This window comes from Neopelma chrysocephalum, unplaced genomic scaffold, assembly GCF_003984885.1.
Source record: "Neopelma chrysocephalum unplaced genomic scaffold, ASM398488v2 Primary Assembly neopelma1_62, whole genome shotgun sequence".
Lineage (NCBI taxonomy): Eukaryota > Metazoa > Chordata > Aves > Passeriformes > Pipridae > Neopelma > Neopelma chrysocephalum.
The window spans coordinates 5436758-5460447 of NW_020897719.1; the positions used below are offsets into that span (position 1 = coordinate 5436758).

Below are 23690 nucleotides of genomic sequence, written 5' to 3' on the forward strand. Positions count from 1 at the left end.
TGCAGTCTGAGGAAGAAGCATTTGGTATGCTTGTTTTTCTTTGTAAATGAATATGATCACACTAAGAATATACCTTACTTCTAGCACCAAACTGTCCCTCAAATGGAACAGTTCTGCAAGGTCTGAAAATTTGACTCACTTTTCAAGAAGCAGTGAGAAAAAAACCCAAAACAACTGCATTTCCCTTCCTGCTTTATGTAGTTGAGTGTAAAGGACTATGGGTTTGTATCACAGCTGGCCTGGGAGTGCAGTCCTTAAGCAGAAAGAGGAAGCCTTAACACATTCTCTCCTGCAACAGATTATGTTTGGATTTAATATTTGTCATTTTGAGAACAGTATTTTAATAAAAGAAAATCAGCACTATTTGTTGACCCAGCAGCATGAAAATATTTTAATCTCAGATGAAAAACTAATGGTGCCAATGAGTAGGATGCACACACCAGATTTTTCCTTCACCTGTCATATGTCTTGTAGTAATTCAACCTGTATCGGCTCCCTTTACCAAATAAATAAAACATAAGTGATGGATCAAAGACAAGACATAATCCTTATCTATTAGACCTAATGAGAAGGAGCTGTTAGACACTTCCACAAGCCTATGGCTTCTGATATATATGCAGGATTAACAAGTTCTCACCTGCCACTTGGGTTAGGAAGGATTCAGTCAGCCATGGAGACTGGTAGCCATTCTCACAGTGTGTTATAGAACCTCATTCAGAAGCTCAGGTTCTAAAACTCACACTAAAACAGTTTCTTTTGCTCTGTTAAGTCTCTGTGTAGCCATTCTGTTTAACATCTTTCACTTTCTGGTTAAATTTACTATCTGGCTAAGTGTGAGCACCTTTGGTTTTATGCAAGTGCTGTCTTTTAGCCTACTATCTTTTCCTTCTTGAAGCATTTTTACATAGTAGCACATACTCTCCTTCCAGCCCTTGTTCTGTTAGACGAAACAAACTGCACTCTCTTAATCTTCCCTTTGACAGCCCTTCTTTGCATCTGTTTTAGTCTGAATATCTCTTTCTCTAATAGCACTGACCAAAACTATAATTATATTCAACTGCTGTTGCCCACAGCTTGTGCAATAGAATTGATATCTTCATATCACTGTTGAAATGGACACTGACAGGAAGTATCTTAAAGTCATCACACTTCAACATTTAAAAGTTGTACTTTTCTTTGGTAATGAAACTTTCTCCAATTACTATCTCCTTCTGCATAGATAATTAGAAACTAAGAGGTGACCTAAATGTTATCTAAGAAAAACTTAAGAGGCTTTTCTCTTTCTGACTTTGCATAAAGGAAGATTATTTTACGCCTACACCTTTTCATTTCCCAGTCTGGACTTCTTCTTGCCTTTCAAAATCAGAGCAAAGACATTTATGTCAATTTTACAATTGACATTATCACTTTCTCAGCTCACTCAACTAAAGAATATCAAAGAAATAATAGAAAGGCTTGGATTGCAAGAGACTGTAAAGATCATCTTAGTTCCAAACCCCCTGCCATGGGGAGGGACATCAACAAACTTCCGGATTTTCTTTCCAGGATACAAACCTGGCACATTTTCAAATGGCAACACTCATCTGGTCAGACAAACCTTGTTTTCTCTGAATACACAAGCAACCTAAAATGCTTATCTCACTACCTTCTTGTTATTGCTTATTCTAGATTCAAAATTCACATTCATCTACGTTTTTCAGGTTTGTTCACATTTTCCTGGTCAAGGAATTTGCTCGTGCACTGATACACTGTTAGTTTTGTAGCTGTGACTGCTGCCTCAATTTCAGTTTTTTAACTGTATAACTGCACAGCATTCCCAAGGGTACTTTTTCAAAGCAGAGTTCATTTAATGTGTTCTGCATTAGAATATTCCTTTTCCTATTGTTAATTATACATCTTTATTCTTCAGAGGCACTTTTTCATTCTAGCTATTCTCTTCTCAAATCCATGCTGCACTGAAATCCTATCGTTCAAAATATTCATGAGCCCCCCTAGATTCATCCGTAAAGGGAATTATGCTCTTTGGCCCATTCAAATGATCAGTTAAAAGCTGCTAGTATTTGACCCAGCACTAATCCTCCTGCTTGCTATCAATAAACTCCCTTAATTTAAAATTCTTTTTCCTTATTTCCTTATTTCACCAGTCCTGATTCCTCTACAGTTCTCACTATTCCATTCTGTTCTGTTAAAGTATTATGCAGTATTCCACATCCATCATGGCTAGGCTTCGCAAACGAAGATTTGGGAAAGGCTCTACCCACGTTTCTTGCAAGCGCGTTGGTGGCTAAAAAGGGCCAATACGAGATAGGCATGTCTGGTTGCAAAAGACACAGCAGAAAGACTCCTTAGGTGGTATATTCTGCAAGGCTCAATTCTTTCTGCGTTGTCTTTTCTCCTCAAGGGTGATCCTGCGTAAACTTCCTGAAAATAGTTTTACTTTATATATTGTAGGAAGACACCCACAATAGTTAGGATTCCTTGCAAACTGCTAAGTTTTTGAAGTAACTAAAGACTAATTACAGCTTGAGTGATACAACTGTTGCATCTCCACATTTTAATGTGGTTTAGAGAGGAGAAAACTGCTAATTAGTGCCTGATAGTGCAGCACTTGTGGCACTGAGGATCAAAGAGTTTAGTTTGAAAGGATTCGATACATGCATCTTGTGAATTTCTATACACAGTAGCCTAAACCAGTCTGAATTAATTACTCTATAGCTCAACTCAATTCCATCCATACTTTTAAAAGCCACACCTAAGGAAAATACTGTTACAGAACTAAAGAGGAGGGAAAAAGGGTGAATGAAGACAAGATAGTAGCTCGCAGCAAAAACAGTGTCATCACAAATCCCAATCTTGCCCTGATGGAAATAAATGCCTCCCTCCATGAGGAGGTTTTATTTGTATAAAAAAATTAAATGGAAATGTTATGACTTTGTTCACCAAAGGTCCGTGTTTTCTTAAATAATACTTGCCCCAAAAAAGCTGTGACTGGAAAAATGAATTCAGATATCTCACAGACGATGCTGTGACTTTGCTCTTTGCCAGGGAAAGAACTGTCTTACGTGTGCTGTTACATGAGACTACCTGATATTGTCTGTTTTGACTTAGGATGCTGGCAACACAGTTCAACTCTATACAAGGTGCCTTCATTAGAATAATGCTGACATTTCTTTTTTATATGCTCCAATCATCTCACATCTATGGAAAAAGTTTGATCTCTTTACACTTTTACTCAGTTCTTAGTCATTGGAATGAAAAAGGTAAGTTGTATGAATTTAAGTTGCATTAAAATCACAAAACATTCCTTCTTAGTATGTTTATTGCCCTACTCAAGGCATTACTTTTAGTGCTTATATTTTAAAAAGGGAAGGATGAATAACACACATTCTTTCACTTATCTTTAAATTGCTCTATCTTTTTAACTTTTCTTTCTCTCCATTTCTCCTCTTTTCCCTTCCTCACACACTGAATGACAAAGGCTTCTATAGGCCTTATGCACCTAGAATTTGTTTGCATTGGGAACAACTTAAAAAAGGTGAAGGCTACAGCTTCTGCACTAATAATAGTTACCAGCTTCATTGGCAAATCCAAGGCAGAGAACTGAGGGAGAACAACAAAAGTATGGATATCTAAGTAAAATGACACAGGTAAAAATAAAAAATATGTCAAATTAAAAAAAGAACATCTCAATCAAATGTTTTCTTGCACAGTCACAGGATACTATGCAACAGCTCCAAGGATAACAAAGGATCTCAGCTGTCTTCCACAAATTCCTTTCCTAAAGGCAGTTTAATAACATTTTTAATGTTTTAAGACAACAAATACAGAAAGTCACTATCAAAATGTTGTTTTTAGTAGGTAATGCAATGGCAAGTGATTATTCCCAAAAAGCGAAGTGACAAATGCACTGTTTTTTGGTGAAACTGGACATTTTAGCTACTGCATAGAACATCCATTTTTATCTAGTCAATAAGTTCATGCACTGTAGCTGTCTACTAGGAGACAAAAACTTAGGCACCTGGCAAGCATTCAAACAATCTTATTAACAGGTATGTGCCCACACGTGACAGCTGCTGTGTCTAACGCAAATTTTGCTGCACCATTTTGAAGCACTCCCATGTACCTTCCTGTGGTTGACAATGCTGTTTGACACACTATGTTGTCACAGCACACCACACACCCCCCCATGGCATACGCAGAATGTTGCAAAGGAATGGGCAGTAAGATTGTAGTAAGATCTAAATGTTAACTTCACAGCTCTGAGATAATTTCAGGAGAATACACATGTGGAAGTTAGAAATGCATATTATTTCATGTATCAATTTCCTGCTAATTTTCTTCTTGACTAGATACACCTGAAGTTTGGCAGCAAAAACTGAAGCTTCTATAAAAAAAGCTGCTCATTCATGTGAACTACTTCATGATTATATTTTCTTTATCCTGTGACTGGAATAGCTAGTCAAGTGACATTTTGGGGTTTGGGATTATTTTCAAATAATGAATCAATCAATTGGAAGTTATCCCCATAAAAAAAAAAAAGAAGCAAGTTCTAAAAATATCAGTTAATTTTGATAATTTAATAGGCCATTTACAGTCATCCAAACATCTTACTCAATACAGTTATGTACAAAATCCATTAAAATAAAAAAAAAGTTATCTTTCCGATGTAAAAGTGCAATTAACATAGGCAAAGTTTTTGTAAGAACATTACATTGCTATTAAATTCACTGGCTACATAAGAGCCTAACAGGTATGTTGTCTACACTAAAGTGAATGATGATTCTTTATTTGTTAATTTTGAATAAGCCTGGTAGTTGATAAATAAAGGTTTTCTGCCACCGTAATTATGGTACATACATCCAAAAATGCATTGCACAATTGTTTTCATAATTTTCAGTTTTACCAACTTGAAGAAACTTAAGTAGAGCAACAGTAAGATCCATTAGGTTCAAAAAATAATTAACACCATTAAACCTTGTAACAAGTAAGTGTGCACAAAACAGCCATCTTAAATTGCTTTCTGTGAAATTCTGATAGCTTTCCAGAGATGTCATTTACCCTGAATAAACATTCTTCCTTTACAGTACCAAATGGATTTTCTGGAACAAGATTTATATTTATCTTTCATGCATTACATATTCACAATTTGGAAAAAAAAGGAAGGCCTTCATACATGTCAGCCTTTAATCTCATCCAGTCCTGAAGCCTCTGCAAAGTTGTTTTTTCTTGTGTTAATATTTTTGCAGCTTTTCTCAATTTTTCTTCATTTCGCTCTAAGTAGCGAATTCCATCTGTCTGCAGCTGATTGAGTTTCTCCTTACGACTTTCATCCAGAGGGATGTCCTCATTCATAAGAGGGTTAAATCTGAAGTAAGTATCCGGAGGTAACAGTGCATCCAGCATGGTATGAACTTCTGTATTGAAAACAAATGAAGGAAACAGTTATATTCACATTGGTAGACAAATAGTCCTACAAGTGCTCTGAACAACAACTGCTCTGGAGTGACACAGTAAGAGTAAATATGTGCTGCTTTGCTGAGTAAACATTTTTCCACCACAGCCTTACCAAACCCTTTTCTCATTAGAATCTTTGTAAATGTCTCTGCAACTCTGCTTACTCTGGAAAAGCTTAATCTCTCATTCCAAGACAACTTTACTGGTATGGCAATTAAGCAGGCTTTGCAGCTATCTAGATTTTTAATTACATTCCATTCCTTTACAAGTGAGAGCGCATCATGAAGAGTGGAATGTAACTTACATATTCCCATTCAGGATACCCATGATTTGTTACACTCAGTACTAAGAGAAGCAGCTGTTGTGAAAACCACAGATACACGTTCTTCTGTAATCTCAAAGACTGCTAAGTAAAAATATGTGGGATTAAAACTTTCTTTTGTTTGCAACTAATTAATTTTTTATATATTACTACAGATTTGGGGGTTGAATTTAACATTCATTTAATTTAAAATGTTCAAGTTAAGTTATTAGACTTCAGTTAACTAGTATATTAATAAAAAACTGGCTATATCATGCATTTGTATGTTCTTGTCTTTTATAATCTGTTTTCTCTCTCCCTTTAGATCTCTCTTCTCTTTGTTGGCTCCCTTAAAACTGCATTTCTATGACTTCCTTCAGCTTTCATTCTGTTTCTGTCTTCTTTGCATTCTTACTGTATTCCTCCATTCTTTTAAACACCTACTCTCATATAAAAAATTTAAAGTGAAAAAAATATCCTGGGTAAGATCACAGCAAAAGATTCCTGTAAACCTGAAATCTTGTTGGCTTGGCCTCTCTTCCTGCAAATTACTCAGCTATGTCTGTTCTTGTCTCACCACATCCAGTCTTTCTTGTCCTATTTAATGCTCTCCCTTTTTTCCCCTCATAATATAAGTTCCCATTTGCTCAAATCTACTCTCCCCTCTTTCCATTTCCTCACCTTTGGTCTCCACAATGTAGTTTCTCCTCCTCTTCCCATCTAATTTCTTGCCTCATTTTTCAGCTGCAATGAAACTTTTTCTTCCCTCGACAGGAAGGGGACACCACATATCTCCTTCTCACAATTCCCACTGCCTTTCCATGACTGTGCAAAAATCAAAAGGCAACCCAAATCTAGCTTTTTCTTACTAATGACAGTCAGTTGACAAAGACTATACAGTAAGGGATCTAGACTGTAAGAGCATTTCTTGTTCCCTTTTTGCAGTATCAGTTTCCTTTGTAAGGGGGAGGGGAAAGCAGCTGTTTATCAATATTTCCTGTTTGTAAAAACAAAACAGATGTAAACTGCTACTGATAGAGTTCTAGTGTACTCCCATCTAGGAAGCAAGTTTATTTTGGAAAACAGATGCTTGGCTCTTCCTGGCAGCAATTGAAGTCATGACCATTGGCAGATACAGTCTAGTCCTTAGAAAAGTCCAGGTATAAAAGCACATATAAAAAGAGATCATAAATAAAATTCTACTTCTGAAGCTGTTAAAAATCAATGTTCTATATTAACTATTAAGCATTTCTTTGTTACATGAAAAATAAATAAAATGTAAGAAAATAGGATTTTCAAATGAATTCCTGAGTATGCCTTTATCCTCAAGCACAAGTAAAAATGTATCACTTTGTATAAATCCTATTAGATTATCTTTGTGATTCTGACAAATCAACCTCATATTAACAGTTGAGAACACATAAACTAAAAGAGCTTAGCAACAACATAGTGAAGATGAAGATTAAGGAAAATAGGCTAAGAAAAAGATTCATACCATCATCTCCAGAAAACCTGTAATACTGGTACTAAAACACTATACATGAGGAACTACGAAGAGACATGCTTCTATTAGTTTCGTGGGGCTGGTAGAGGTGAGAAGGGAAAAGACAAAAGGTTGTAGATTGCTCTCTGCATTGGAACTATAATTCTAAGAAACATAAAACTGAAGACAGTCACAATACAAATATATCTTAAGACACCAACCTTCCGTATCAGTTGCACTGTTGATAACATTTGTGAGTTTGGCTTTCAAACTGGTGTGTGTGACATTGGTCTTCACCTCACTTTCATATCGACCAGTGCCCAGTGATATCAAACACTGCAGTGGAACATTTGGCCAGAGACATTTGCACTCATGAACTGCCAGTGCAGAAGGATTATTTAGAAGCAGACCTCCATCCTGTAAATTAAAAAGAAATACAAATATTGGTACTATACATAACATATGTTCATAAACTGCAGCTATAAATTGAACTAGCATAGCCCTCATATACAGAACCAATTAAATTCAACAAGCATTAATTTCCAACTTCAGTGTAATTTTCTTTTTGTGCTATGCAGCAGCTGCGTAACTCGGCCTCCCGGGCTCACGGACACTGTCAGAGCAGCTGCTGGGGCTGTGCTTGGTTCTGCTGTTGTGAGCATTATATAGAAGAGGTAGGCTGAAACAGCAGTGTTCACTGGAGTACTGGAAGAAGTTATGACTTCATTTTTTGAAGACCCTTTTTGTAAGACAGATATGCATACTGACAACTTCAAGCAATCAAAAAGTCTGTGCCTCAAAATGCTTATTACTGATATCACAAGGATATATTCTGTAACAAAATCTAAATCACTACCTGCAGATTCTAAAATAAATTAAAAAAGAAAAATCACAAGAGTTAAGCTTGGCCAAAGCTACTTCGTAAGGACAGTCATTACGCAGGATGCTATAGCCTGGTTTTAAGACATGGAAAATCACTTAGGTTGAAAGGGACCTATTGAGCTTATCTGGTCCAAGCTCCCTGCCCATGCAGGTTCAGCTACAGCATGCTGCCCAAGGCCATGTCCACTTGGGTTTTGACTATCTCCACAAATGAAGACTCCAAAACCTCTGTCAGCAACCTGTTCCAGTGTTTGACTACTCTCATAGAAAAAGTTTTTCCTGTGTTCAGATAGAATTTCATATATTTTCATTTATGCCATTGTCTTTTGTCCTACCAGTGGGCACTACTGGGAAGACCACAGCTCCCTCATCTTCATTCCTTCCCATCCTTTATTTGTACACAAGGGTAAGTTCCCCCCTGAGCCTTCTCTTCTCTAGGTTGCATAATTTCAGCTGTCTCAGTTTCTCATATGAGAGATGCTCCAGTCCTTTCATGATCTCTGAGGCCCTGCACTGGACTCGTTCCCATATGCTCATGTCTCTCTTGTATTGGGTAACTGCGGCCTCAGCAGTGCAGAGAGGCAGGACCACCCCTTGTGACCACTGGCAGCACTGCTGTTAATGCAGCCCAGGATGCTGTTGGCCTTCTTTACCACAAGTGTGCATTGCTCATGTTCAGCTTCTTGTCCACCAGCACCCCAAGGTCATTCTCTGCCAAGCTGCTTTACAACTCAGTGTGGATTTGTGCATGGGGTTATTCCTCCACAGAGGCAGGACTCTGCCATTCCTCTTTTTGAACTTCATGAGAATTCTCCAGCCTGCTGAGGTCCCTTTGAGTGGTGGTCCAACCATTCATGTATCAGCCATTCTTCTCACGTTTGTATCACCCATGGAATTCCTGAAGGTGCACTCTGTCTAATCATTCAGTTCACTAATGAAGATGTTAAATAGAATTTGCCCCAGTAATGACCCCTAGGAACACCTCTAGTGACTTGCTTCCAACTTGACTTTGTGACACTGATCCCAGTCTCTGGGTCCTGGTCATTCAGCTAGTTTGCATCCACCTCACTGTTTGTTTAGCTAAACCCCACTTTATGGGAGGTAAATGTAAAAGGCTTTACCAAAGTTGTTGTATACAACATCCGATGCTTTCCACTTGTTCACCAATTGCAGAAGGCTACCAGGTTGGTAAATCATGGGTAAACGACTTTGTAAATCCACGCTGACTACTCATGATCACCTTTTTGTCCTCATGACTTTAGAAGTCCTTTTCAGGAGGATTTCCTCTATTACCTCCTAAGGGATTGGGCTGAAGTCAACTAGCCTGTAGTTCCCCAGAGCTTTCTTCTTGCTGTTCCTGAAGACGTGAATAATATCTGCACTCCCAATTACCGTGACCATTTAAAAATAATCAAGAGTCACCTCACAATGGCATCAGCCAGCTCCATCAGCACTCATGGGTGCAACCCATCAGGCTTATGAATTTATGTATGACCAGTTCATTTAACTGCTCCCTAATAGGGTTCTCCTCCACCAAGTGCAAGTCCTCCTTGCACCACTTTTCCTCTTGCTTCAGGGGTCTGGGGATTCCTCAAAGCCATTTTTACTGGCAAAGACTGAGACAAAGGCAGCATTAAAGCATCTTGGACTTTTCCACATCACTTGTCACAAGTTGTGTTGTCCCATTCAGTAGCAGGCCCACATTTTCCCTAGTTTTTCTTTTGCTGTGTATGTACTTACAGAATCCTTTGTTGTTGCTCTTCACATCACCCTCCAGGCTAGTCCTTGTTTTTCTAGCCCCATCTCTGCAAGACTGGTCAGGAGATCTATACCCCTTCCTGGGTCACTTGCCCCGGTTCCACCTTTAGTACACTTCCTTTTTATGCTGGAGTTCAGTTAGGACCACCTTGCTTGTCCCTGCCTGCCACCTTCACTCGATTTCATACTGGTTGGGGTGGTCCTTTCCTGGGTTTGGAGAAGTGATCACTGAGTATCAGCCAGATCTCCTGGACCCCTTCTCTCTTTAAGCTCATAGTCCATGGGATCCTTCCGAGCAGAGCTCTGAAGAGGATGAAGTCTGCTCTCCTGAAATGCAGTGCTGTAGTCCTGCTTTTTTCCCTGCTCCCTTCTCTTAGGATCCTGAACTCCATCCTCTCATGGTCACTGTAGCCAAGGCTTTCTCAAACTTTCACAGCCCTGACCAGTCCTTTATTCTTTGTAAGCAACAGGTCCAGCAAAGCACCTTTCCTTGTTGGTTCCTCCATCAACTGTAACAGTGGCTGTCATCAATGCACTTGAGAAATCTCCTTGGTGGCTTGAGCTCTTCTGTATTGTCCTTTCATCAGGTCTCAGGATGATTCAAGGCCTCCTGAGGACCAGGCCAGGGAACGTGAAGTCTCTCTAAGTTATCTGAAGATCATAATTCAGCTCAATACTACCAGGAACAAATGCTAGTCTGGAATTGAGGAGAGATGTCTTTTGCTACCAACATGTTAAAAACTGGGATAAACCACTTTAGGACTAATAAGAATCAGTGTGACTGACAATAAGTCTGAGAAGCATTCAGACAATGAGATTTTCATCCAGAGAATCACAAAAAGTATGTTCAACACTTCTTGAAAGTAAAATGACCTTGACTCCAGCTAATAAATAGATTATTTTGGAATCTGAATTCAATAGAACTTTCTATATTGGTAATGCCTTAAAGGGAGCAGTTATAAAGGCAAGACTTAAGCTGAAAACATTATCAAGAACAGAGATGAATATCTTTATATCCATTCAAAATCTATACAAACATGTAAAATATAAAAGAAACAAAATGTTGACTACAATAAGCATTATGCAAGCACCCCCCTATTCTAAAGCTCCCTGAACTCCCTCTATCCCATATCTGACCATTACATTACTAGAATAATAAAGAAAAGTAACTCTACTCAGGAATAGCTTAGAATAAAAAAGGTTTTGGAGCTGATAAACATTTTACAGAAAAATTCCTTTTAACTACAGCTGTGCTAGATAAATAAGTAAAACCAGGATTACTGAGCTTAGTTTTTTGAGTTTACTTTCTTTTAATTAAGCTTTCATTTCAGCCTACAAAAAGCTCTTTGAACTCCTTCTGGATATCATCCGTTTTCCTCAAAACACTAAAAACACTGCTAAAATGAATGGTCTCTTCAGTGCCCATTATCCTTTGCTTATGTTTAAATTAGCTTCTACACAGAAAACTAAATACAAGGATGTTTTTGTCCTCTATATAACTCCCCATGAATCTTAATCTAAAATCTTCATAGTTATCTTAGTGGTGCTTACCTTCTTTCTTTAAATCCTAGATTAAAAACATGCTTACAGAATAATTTCCACTGATCTTGTGAATAAATAAATTACACATGACTGCTTTATCATGAGAAAATCAGTGTTATCAGAAGTTAGGGGGTATATAATACCAGAATCCTACAATATTTTTGTAACACTAACAAATAAAAGATCAAAGGAACATAAAGTACACATAACTACACATATCACATTCAGTTTGTGATGAGAACTAACAGCTTTGTTTAAATATGGAAATCATTGCACCTTCTCCAATTTAGGTTTCTGGTAATGATAGTACATTCCTAATAATTTTCAATTTAGACACATAACTTCTAGCATTTATTTAGATAATAGATACATGTGATTTTTTGAAAGTTAGAAGTAGGACTCAGTAAAAAGGGCAACTGATTTTTTTTCTTCCCCTCCAAAGAGATAATGGTTGATAATGACCACATCTCAATCCCTGTTGTGCTTCAAATCAGATTACTCTGTTAAAAAAGTGGTGCTCATCATATTGCTCTTTTGCTTACAATGATGAACTACTAAAGCAGTAAATAAAGCTATTAGTTAAACTGTACTATTAAGGACTCAGTGAAAGAAATACTGCAGTAACTTATTTAATTCTGCAGCTCCAGAAACCACAGAGCTAATTATGTCAAAACCTGAAATTCCTGTGAAAAAGTATTTTCACAAGTTTTAAAATTAGTTACAATGATTTCACATGTATGTGAATTCTAAAAAAACCATAAACAAAGAATTTTCCATTCTGAAGATTAAAAACTAGACATTAACCTTTCTGATTCTGAATAATTCCTCTATCTTCATAAAACTGGAAAAAAGTCCTTCTCAAGAACTACATCAAACTAGCAATACAGAAATATGAAAGCCAGATCTAATTTTTTTAAAAGTAACTTTAAGAAATCTTGACATATCCTTCTCCATGCCTGTCCTTGAAACACTGGAATAGAATTCCAAGTGATCAACTTTGTGGTTTTATACATAAGATACTGAAATCACAAGAAACTTCACTGATCCTTGCTCCAAATTTCTATGTATTTAGCCTGACAATTTGTTTTGGAGAACTGCTGAACCTGGTATCTTAAATTTCTTTCTAATTCTGTTGTTCTATAGCTATACAATACTACATAAACTAATCTAAATTATTTATAACTTGTTAATTAAATTATTTTTTATAGGCACTCAGCTTTTAGAATATGTTTATAAAAACACATTAACCAAAATGCAATATAACCAAAAGACTGAATGATTGCCAGTAGTATGGAATGTCTTGGTAACTAACACAACAGCTTCCTCTTCCATTTTGGTTTCTATGAACTTTCTTCCCACTTTAAATTTCCATGTAATTAAACAACTGGAAGTAAACAAGGCCAATTTATCAGATCTACAGGTACAGAGATGCAATCTGAATTCTTGTTTAATCTCAAAACAAAATAATACAAACAAAATAAGGATCTTTATACCACATATGACAGTGTAAAAATCTTATTGCTATAAAGTGATATTTTAAATTATACTATAAGCTACAGGTGCAATTCAAATTCTACAGAGCATCACTAATTTTATGTGCAGCCCTAAACCTTTTCGGTTCCTAATAAGTTTATCAGTTTCTTTTTGAGAGATGGGAATGTCTTCACTGTGTCCCTCCTTTCATCTATTTTGCTAGCTCTATCACTATGGTATGGTACTGCCCATGTGCACAAAGAAAAAGAGAGAGAATATGAACAGAATATTGGATAAACTACTACATTATCAACATACACTTGATCTAAAGCAAAACCAGTAGATCAAGTTAAGTGATTATCCCCTTTTATTGAGTACTCACAAGGTCAAACTGCTGATAGATACTATGTACAGCTTTGGATACCTAGTTACAAGGCACTGAAAAGCTGGAACACACACAGTAAAGAACCACTAAGATGGTTGGGGGGCTGAAGCATATGACATATGAGAAGGGATGCCCACAACTAGGTTTCCTTGCCCTGGAAAAAAGAAAAAGCTAAGGAGGAATCTAATCAGTGTCTTCCCCTATCTAAAGTGGGAGAAGAAACAGCTAGATTCCTTCAAAAAGTACAGAATAAGAGCCAGAAAAGCTGTGGAATCTTCATCCTTGGATATTTTCAAAACTAAACTGGGCAAGGCCTCTAGCAACCCAACTCAACTTTGAGGTTTAGCCTGTTTCGAACAGGAGGCTGGACCAATGAGCCCCCTAAGGCCCTGTCCTCCTCCAATTTTCCTAAGGTTCTACTCTATTTGAAAGAAATACTGTATGAATCATAGATGCATGTTATTTTAGCTGTAAAATGAAATTACATTTTAAAAGCCATTTTTATTAGAAATTTAAATTTGTCAGTCTAGTCTCAGTCTTGTGGAAAACGCAAACATTTGTAGTACCAAGAGAGGTTTAGGTTGAACATTTAAGAAAAATGTGTTCACCAAAAGAGTTGTGAGGCCTTGGAACAGGCTGCCCAGGGAAGTGGTTGATACACCATTCTTGGAAGTATTTAAAAGACCTGCAGATGTGGCCCTTTGGGATAATGTTTAGTGGTGGTGTTAGCAGTGCAGGGTTAATGGTTGGACTTGATGATCTTAGATGTCTTTTTGCAGCCTAAATGAGTCTATGATTCACACTTGGAATCTGTAACAGAAAGGGTAACTTACAGGGGCTCTTCAAATTACTAAACTATTGATCCACAAAAAAGTGCCACTGGCCCAAGTTCGGACACAGGACTCAGTGTTGGGCAAACAGCCAGGGCACATCCCTTATTCTGCCTGTTCTCCCATTCTTAGATTGCCTGGCCTTCCCTACCTTTCACAATCTCTTTTTCAGCCAGTTCTCAATCCAATCACAAGCTGTCTTTTCCAGTTCCCAAACACACGAGTCACCCCTTCCCTTTTGTGTTCTCTGCTGCCACGGTCAGTGCACTGGCAAGTACCAGATGTTTCTTCATATGCTGAACTTTGCAAAACCACCCCACACTTGAGTCAACTTAATTTGCTGGCAGTACACCAAACACAAAGTGCCATAGCAGGAATGCTAATGCAAGGTAGTACTGAAAAAGGGTAACTCCCCCAATGACATCACGTAGGCAGACAGTAGGGAAGAAGGATTGTTTAAAATGTCTAATAAAAATAACGGAAGTAATTAAATAAATTAATTTTAAAATGGAATTTAGTAATAATAAACCCCCAGTTTTGTTAGTGATAGCAAAGCACTGAACTCAGGGACTAGGACATTATTTTCAGTCTTTTGCCAAAGGCTTTCCAAGTAGTAAACATTCAATTGTTATGTTTTATTTAATATCCTATCAGCTAATTCCCAGATGAAGTAAATTAATTTTTTTCATAAAGATTTTTTACGAAAATTCCCTATGCAACTGTGAGCATATATTTAGGATTTGCTGATTGGTAACAAGAAGTCAAAAGCTGTAGCTAAAATTTTCTATTAGTGCTTTGACTGTTGCAAAATAGTCAGGCAAGGCTCCCTTGTGATTTGACTAACAGATCTTAAATTGCTTAAAGCAGGGAAAATGCACCTTTTGTAAGCATATGTTCCAATAAAAATACTCTGGTGGAGATACTCTGCTTGCCTAGTTCTAGGGGTAAAGAAAGGCCTGGTTAAATATTGTGAAACAGGTGGGTGCAAATTCTGCCATCAGAAGCAAAATAGATTGGGAGGTCTCAAAGAATGTGCTCCAGAGCACTTAGGAGCCTAGTAGCACAGAACTTCCTGAAAATCTTGTCCCACTGAAATGATTATGGTAAATGTGTATAAAGTCACCAGTGATATATTTAAGTCAATACTTTGAAAACAGTTATTTAAAATTAAGATATTAAAATTAAAAAATCAGTTTGAACCACACTTTACTGTGGCTAGGGCAGTTGTTTCCCATAAGTTCAGAACAGTCTCTACATTCACAGGCTCTTACTGCATTTCCTAATTCTGTCAGACTCAAGTTGTGTCTTGTAATAATTCTGCGTAACATCTCGTGTGTTGCACGGTTTCACTTAAATGATGCTAAACTTTGTGAAGAAAATAATCTAGCACTGTTAAGGATATATAATGTAAGAAAGCCAAGTCTGATATTTGGAAGCTGCATTTGCTTGCTCCATAGTAACCACTTCACCTCACTGCCTATGCAGACATGCTTTGCATTTTAGTTCACTCTTACAGACTTGGTCTGTTGTTTACTTTCATTGTCTTTGCAAAAAAGTAGAGACAGAATTAGTACAAAGCTATCACAGGCTAAGATTTTGAATGGACTTCTGAAAAGCATTTTTTAAATTCTATGGTTAAAGTCAACATAAATATGATAAATACACAGATTAAGGATAAGGCTTGTTAATGCAAATGAGGAGTTTGAAGAAAATTTGCATTACAACAATGGATTGCTTCTTAGAAAAATTAAGATAACTACTCTAAAAACATTTACTCTTGTTTATAAGTAAAATAGGTACACCTTGTCAAATCATTCTGTAAAATCAGCTCAATACATTTATATAAGTAGCAGCAAATATCCTCAGAGTAGAAGACTGGAATGAGAAATGGAAAAATTCTTTCACTACCCAGATGATCTATCAATACAAATAACTTCAAGATTCACATCCCAGCCTAGTCCTCTCACTGCACTGTGCACCCATTATGAAAATGTCACTACATCCACCCTAAGGCTTTAAGGCTTACTCATTCAAGCATAACTGGGCTAACAAATTACAGTTTTTAATATATGCTTTGAGAAAAAGAAATCTATACATTCAGACTTAACAGTAAATAAACTAACCCCTATCACATTCAGCACTAATACACTCTCCTCAATACAAAGCTTATATGATCATACTGTTCTTTTAAATATATACTAAAATGTTTGAAATGTACATTAATTATGGCTCTTCTCTTGGGAGTAATCAGTCAGTCTGGTCACAGTGCTACTGAGGATGAAACTGCTGAATAAGAGCTCCCAGTAAGACAGGAAATCTTTATTTTTCTGAACAAGCATTTGACAAAATATATGATGTTTTATAAACATGGAACAGGACAGAAACAGAACTGTTTCCTCTTTATCTTGCTGACAAGCAATGGATGGTGGTGTTAATATTTCTAAAAAATCTCCATCTAAAATGTATAGTGTCCTAAAACAATTTGTTTTAGCTTCATCTAATAGTGTGTCTGATCCACTTTGCTCTAGGAGAGTGAAAAAATGTTTTTAATAAATTAGGTAATTTTCCATAACGCATACAATGATATGCAGTTCTCTCTTCCTACAAACATTTCACCCAATTTATTTGGAAAGATCCGTCCTTAATTTATAATCATGCTAATAGGGAGGCTATTGGGTCAACTACATACAATTTATAATACAGTTTGCACTAGGCTGATTCCCAACAGAGACCCTAATTGGAGACAGATATTAATACAATCCTCCTGTACAACAAATTTCTAACAATTACAGAAAGAACCAATTCCCTTATTTAAGGGAAGACAAGACAGACTTACTGCTTTAAATTCCTGAAATAAATATCTTGTGCTCATTACTTTGAAATGCTATCTCCAAATTATGATTTCTCTTCAAACACTAATAAACACATAAGCAGTTACTTGTCACAGTTCTAAAACATGCACTGAAAAAGAGATTCCCCTTGAACTGGCAAACGAAAAAATTCTTTAGAAAACATTTGTATAGAATATGAAAAATAAATGCATTTGTATGTACATTATTGAATGACACCAATATTAAAACTTCCATTACTGCAGTCTTTGACAATTAAAAAAAAAATCTAAAGATGCATTAGCTACATTTGTACTTCTGCTACACAAGTTACAAAGAGAGACTTTAGACTGAGATCATGACAAAGAAAAAAAATCTAATAAAGTTTGACAGTTTATTGAAAAGCTTCCTTTTCAGCACAACTATTTTCCCATGAGGTATTTACTATTATTTCCTCCTAATAAAACAGCAACACCATAATACACTGGTCATACACAGAAATGCTTCTGAGAACTGTCAATACTATTGCTATTATATGCTAAACATTTAATAATATATTTTACATTGTTTTACCCTACATTAGACATGTTTGCTCTTGACATTTCTTCAGAATGAATGGTTAGCTGAGGTAGGCTCCTAGGTGATTATCTTCAATTATTAACTCATCCCAGTGAGTCATTAATTCACAGAAAATGACCAGTTGCTCTGAAAACATCACTGAATTCATGGGTTGATATAAGACACAGAAAATGTACTCTTACAGGGTACTGATGAAGTTTGCTAAATATTAGCAGGCACCATAAAAGAAAGAATTATTTGGCATTAAAATATATTGTCAGATATTTCATTAAAAGTCTGTGCATAACAGATCTAATTAAATGAATTCTGCAATGAACAACAGCACACATCACCAAAACAGTACATATCTTATAACTGCGTTTCCCAAATGACGAACTGCTTGTAGTATGACAAGCAAAGATCATGGTGTGTAACATAAGAAAAAAACCTGGCCCATGGTTGAACCTACACTGACTCCAGACACAGGCCCGAACTCAAGTTCTCCTTATGACATGCGTGAAGCACAGGCAAGGTTCAACAGGACAGTTAAAAAACCCACAAACCAAACCAACCAACCAAAAAATCCCAACCCATGGGTCTGAATAAAATCCTTCTGGATTCAGATGATGTTTGGGGTACTCAAGTCTAGAATATTCGTCCTTTCTGACAACATTTAACTTAGGAAGCACATAAATACTCCATTTGCTATGGCAGAGTGTTGCACTAAAGAAGCACACTAATATAAACCCTCCTCATGCAAACAAGAAATCACAGATCCATGTCAGATTTTCACAATTTCGAAATTCTTTTAATTTTACTTCCCAAGCTAACAAGCTAACACAGTGGGGGCAGGGGGAGGGGGAAAAGAACTGAAGGAAAAGTTCTGTGCTTTCATGGGTCCCCTAAGTTAAGAAGTAACTAGATGACAAAATACAGTCGGAATCAGAACCACCATGAGAAAGGTCTGAGTAGAGCTACCACAGAATGGTTTAAACTACCAACTGTTGCTGTTAAAAGGCAACCGTAATTCTACGGTATGCCTTTCTCTGAAAAAGGAAATATATGACACAATTAAGACAACATGTGGAATACAGTGTTCCAGCCTGACCAGATAAACTCCTCTGAATTTTGCTTCTAATTTAGAAATGCCGATTTTAAATCTGGTATATCATTTGACTTTGCACAATGTGTCTCGGGTCATGCCAAAACCATACTGGATAGTCCATTTTCAAGAAAGATTACTCACACTGCAGCAGGTGCAGTAAAGGAGTATTAGGATGACAAGTCTGTTTTGCAAAATTGAGACAGACTAACAAAATAAAAAAGGATATGAGTGTTTTGTATATAAACATCAGAAGGGTACATACTTCAAGAAGAAAAGTAAATTAAACTAGAGAACAGTAAGTACTGGCACAAGGAAAATTGGTATCCATTAGCTAGGAACAGACTTAAGAATGAAAATGAAAAATTTTGTGGCCATGAGAAAAATTAAGAGATACCTTATTGAAATAACCTTCTACAAGAGCAGCAACAGCAAAGACAGCTTTACATTTTATCAACAGCAACCTCTATTGCAGCTGGTAACCACGACAGAGGACCCAATTTGACCTGAGAGAAACTGGTTTGTTCTGTTTTCCCTTATTTTTTTTCCTAAGGAAGTGATAGCTGAAATAATTGAATTCTGTAACCAAAAATCTAGAATTATCTGTGTAGCAGTTTGAGCCACGTTAGAAATCTAAAATCCAAATCTGCTACTAAAAACAACACTGTAAACATACCCCAAGTAAAAGAAACATTGAAATGCAAAGAATCTTTGAAGAGATTGCCAAATTATTTCAGATTTGGAAAATTAATACCACAGATTAATCCTTATATTGGAAGAGAAGCTCAGTACAGGAAATAGGGCTTAGATATTGTGCCCTATTCAATGAATGGGAATGCACTCAGTATTGAACTAATTGGCTTCATGCACATTTGTATGCATGGTGAAAATTATTCCTATCACATGTATCCATGGCAAGACAAGGGCAGTTTCCTAAATTGCAACAAAGAAGGCAAATTAGAGGCTTGACGGTAGCTGACAAAACATTAAATGATTTTTCACATTAAGCACCAGACTACTATGCATCATAAACCAGCTTTCCTTAAGGAAAGAGGTAAAAGTATAATCCCACTACATTCTTAGGCTCTTATTTGCAATGAATATCACCAGTCTATTTCATTTTGAAATGTGGCCCCATTTAAGTCAGTATTAGACAAACACACAATCAGGGACACTGAAAACTATAAGCCATCAAGAACTGACAAATTGTTCTTTTTGATCTAAGGAATGGTAGCCAGTACCATTAGAACTTGAGTGCAACAACCTGAATTGTTTGTACAGAGATTACTGAATTGACTCAGTTCATAATTTTTCACTCTACCCAGCCTCCTTAGACTTTACAAAATTTGTTTTACAGTAAATATTAGCTGGTCAACAGTGCCACTGAAGACATATGGACTCAGAAATCTAAGCAAAAAAAAAAGTAGTTAAATGTAATACAGATCATTTGAGTGAGGTTTTGTTTTTTCTTTTAAATAAGCACTCTGAATCAATTGAGAAAAAAATTATAATGCTTCCAAGTTAAATGCCTAAACAAAATACACTCTCACATCACTAAACAAATCTTCCAGTAGCATCTCACTTAGCAAGGCCCTCTGTGGAATTTTACAAGCAGTCTGCTCTGCAAAATACTACTGGTGCAATAACCAGCAATTCCACAAAGGCTGGTAAACCACATCATGCATGTCCACCTTCAGAGTTGCTAACCAAACCTATAAAATCCATAGGAAAGAAATAAATGCAGATATCCACGTAGCTAACACGTTCCCTCTTGCTTAAATAGTATGTGACACTGCCTTGATGGCTGTAGGAAAATGTGTATGGCAACAAGTAGACAGAGAAACAAAGAAATATTTGTTTCTATCATTGTGAGAACAAGATACACCTACTAAACCAGAGTCTGCATAAGCTCTGGCGCATACTGATCACCGTGGCATATCCTAAGAATGAAAAGAACTTCAATGTGACCTATATTCTGTGTCTTCTTAGAGCCTGAGAAGCACCCTTGAATCTAATTTTAAAAGCTACCGTGTAAAACCAATTAGGGTAGGATCCACTAAGCGAATCACTTTTGAAGGCCTCTCCTGTAACAAGCTACAAAAGATGAAGTGGTTTTACAGATTTACTGTCTAATCAAAGGAAGGGGAAAGTTTGAAAAATATGAAGAAATCACAAAATATCTTTTCTCAATGAAGGTGTGACTTGAAACTTTAGTTACATCATACTATTGTACCATATATATTTTTTATTTCTAGGTTGTAGTCTCACCTCACATCCTGCTACACCTACATTATTAAAACTCCACTAACCGACCACGTGTCAATTTAACTGCTTTACTATGTGATCTTGCTCAAAGAAAACAGTTATTTGAACAGTGTTATAAATTACCATCAGCACTATAATAAATGGAACTGTAATACAAGAATGAAATCATGGGAAGCTGTCAAGAAAAAGGTGATCAAGCCCTTTGTATTAAATTGGCTATATTTTATTTGAGAAAAATCTGTGGCTTTGTTGAATTTACCACCATCACACACATAATCCCTGCTGCCCTTTGAATTAATCCAGTGGGACAAATTTAGTTTTTGCTGTAAAACCTAGTAAATGAAGTGTGCATAATGATTTTGCTCTTTTAATTAATTGATAATTTCCTCAGCATACTTTACTGTTTACTGAAGTGACATTGAGTACCTCAAATGTTTTTCACACTACAGAAAAATAAAAAGGGCAAAAAAAGAAAAGAAAAAGAATATATAATATAAGAAATAACACCCTACTGTGGGAAGTAGGAAAAAAAAAATCACTGGTTTTTAGCAGGACTGGGAAGAGGTTAAGAGCTTCATAAATACATTTCAAAATAAAAGAGCTGACATGTGGCAATACGGCTTCTATATTGTAACATCATGACTTAGTCTCTCTTGACTTGCACAGTTCCTGGAGAAGCATGTTACAGGGATTAAATCCCTTTGAATGTTAATGTGTTCCTCTTTTGAACCACAAAGAATATTAATCCTCCTCTCCTCATCTACCAACAGCTGCGCTGTTTTTTCCTACTTGACAGAGCGAAACCAGATAGCATGGCACGATTGACCTGAATGTAAATATTGCTGTTTGGTTTGGAACTGCTGACTTTTTGTGGAAATTTAACAAACCAAGATCAGCTCACCTGCAGCACAAATAAGCGTGCAGGCACCTAGAAACACCATTCTGAACAATGACATCAAAATAACTTTAAAATTAATTTACTACCTCACTAAAAAAATTAACACACTTAACAATCCCCTTGAACATTTACAGTGACTATATTACAGAAGTCAGGTTGGAATGTTTCCAGAGAAAGGGCATATGTATGTGTGTACACAAATACACATACACATATAACTATATAGATTATGGAAAAGCAAGTCATAAAGACAACAGCTATAGTTCAGTTCAGGCACGACTCCAGCACAGACGTCTAGAGTCATACATAAAAACTCCATGAATCCATGTCAACCTTAAGCATAACTCCCTTTCAGCTACTTCATAGGTTTGTGAAAGGACTCCAATTCCAACAAAAGCTAGATACCATAAGACAAGAATATGCAGGATGACCCTGAAACAAATCCACTAAATTTCCATTTTCAAAATAAATATTTTCACACCTTTGAAGAGTCTTAAATCAGATGAAATGCCAGAGTGCTTCTCAATTCAAATTTAAATGTACAACTGACTGATAATACAAAACCTGGCCTCTATATATAATTCTTTAGGAGTCCCAAACTTCAAAGTCAGGAAACAAATTTCAATATATGTACTGTTCTGAATTTTCATGTACATTTTGGCAACCTCTGTTCTTGGAATTGTCTAGAAATATCAACACTGCAAGGCCAATTATAAATAAATTAATAAGAAACTAGTACAGTTTATGTCCAGAAAACAGATTATGGTGATTAATGCAAGTCTCCAATCCATGAAAAAAAAAATCCTCAAAAGACCATCTTTCTGACACTGTACTACAATTTTGAAGCCTTTGGCATAAATTATTACTTATACTTACTGCACACTATGCTGATGCAATTTTGAAAACCATGGTACTATTGAGAATGTCTAACAGAGTTATGCTTCATTTATTCATATAAAAAGCAGTCCATTCTGTTAGATGGTATATAGTGTAAAGTGATAATACAGAAAAGAGCAAGAATTTCCATATATACTACAAAGGATAGGATCATACCTCATCTGGCCGAGGAACTTAAAATTACAATTGCAGTGCACTTTCAGAATAAAGATGCTTAACAATAATCTACTATTCCTGCATTTATGATATGAACTATAATCAAGAACAAAGATTTGCTAATATTAACATATTTTAATAAGAAAATTATTGTAAGCGGGAATATTACTGCATTTAGGATTCTATTTATTTTAAAATGTACTTATGCATATGTATTCCTTTCAATTCACTTTGGATACTTTAGCAGAGATAAGGAGATAAAGCTCTTGATTACCTTGCATTTTCCACTGAGGCACTATTAACACCCAGGAAAAAAGGGTAACAGTCTGCTACATGCACAGAGGCTCTTACCCCAGGGTTAAAACAAGGTAATTCAAGGTTGCTTGAGTTTGCAGTGGTGGATTTATAATCTGAGATAGAAACCTGCAGGAAGACAGTCCTGCAGCATTTGCCATGTGGTAATTTGCTAGCTGGGCATCCAAGTACATCCCACACAAACCAGACAATTATGGAAACAGATGTAGTAGAAAAAGTGTAATCTGAGGGGAAAAAAAGCACACATGACTGGAAAGACGGATTCTATAAGAATTCAAGTTTAAATATTCCTGCCTGCGTAGAAGAGATATTTTCACATGATAGGGAAGTTCGAGTCAGAAAATTCAGCATCTAGTTCTACTACAATAAACAGTTTTATTACTGAAAACAGATTTAGTTCTTTATGGCTTACAAAGGTGAATCACATCCTAAGCCCTTTCTTTCTAGTAATTAAAATACATGAAATAGAGAAGAATGGTGAATTCGCAAAATGATGTTTGTAAGATCAGATGTAAAGGCTTTGTCCAAAAACTCTGCAGCAAGGAAAAAATAAATTATACTTC

The 23690-nt window shown here is 36.3% G+C and overlaps 1 protein-coding gene across 2 annotated transcripts in view; it reads right to left on the reverse strand.

The window, feature by feature from the left end:
* Positions 1-4556: 4556 nt before the first annotated feature.
* The window catches only part of PNPLA8 (patatin like phospholipase domain containing 8), a 36774-nt gene continuing 17640 nt past the window's right edge, over positions 4557-23690 (reverse strand). For both annotated transcript variants that reach the window (XM_027682292.1, XM_027682293.1), the window contains exons 9-10: positions 7460-7655; positions 4557-5414 (exon numbers count right to left, since the gene is read on the reverse strand). In XM_027682292.1, coding sequence (XP_027538093.1) covers positions 5140-5414; positions 7460-7655 — 471 coding nt within the window. In that variant the 3' untranslated portion in view covers positions 4557-5139. The remainder of the gene's footprint in view (positions 5415-7459; positions 7656-23690) is intronic.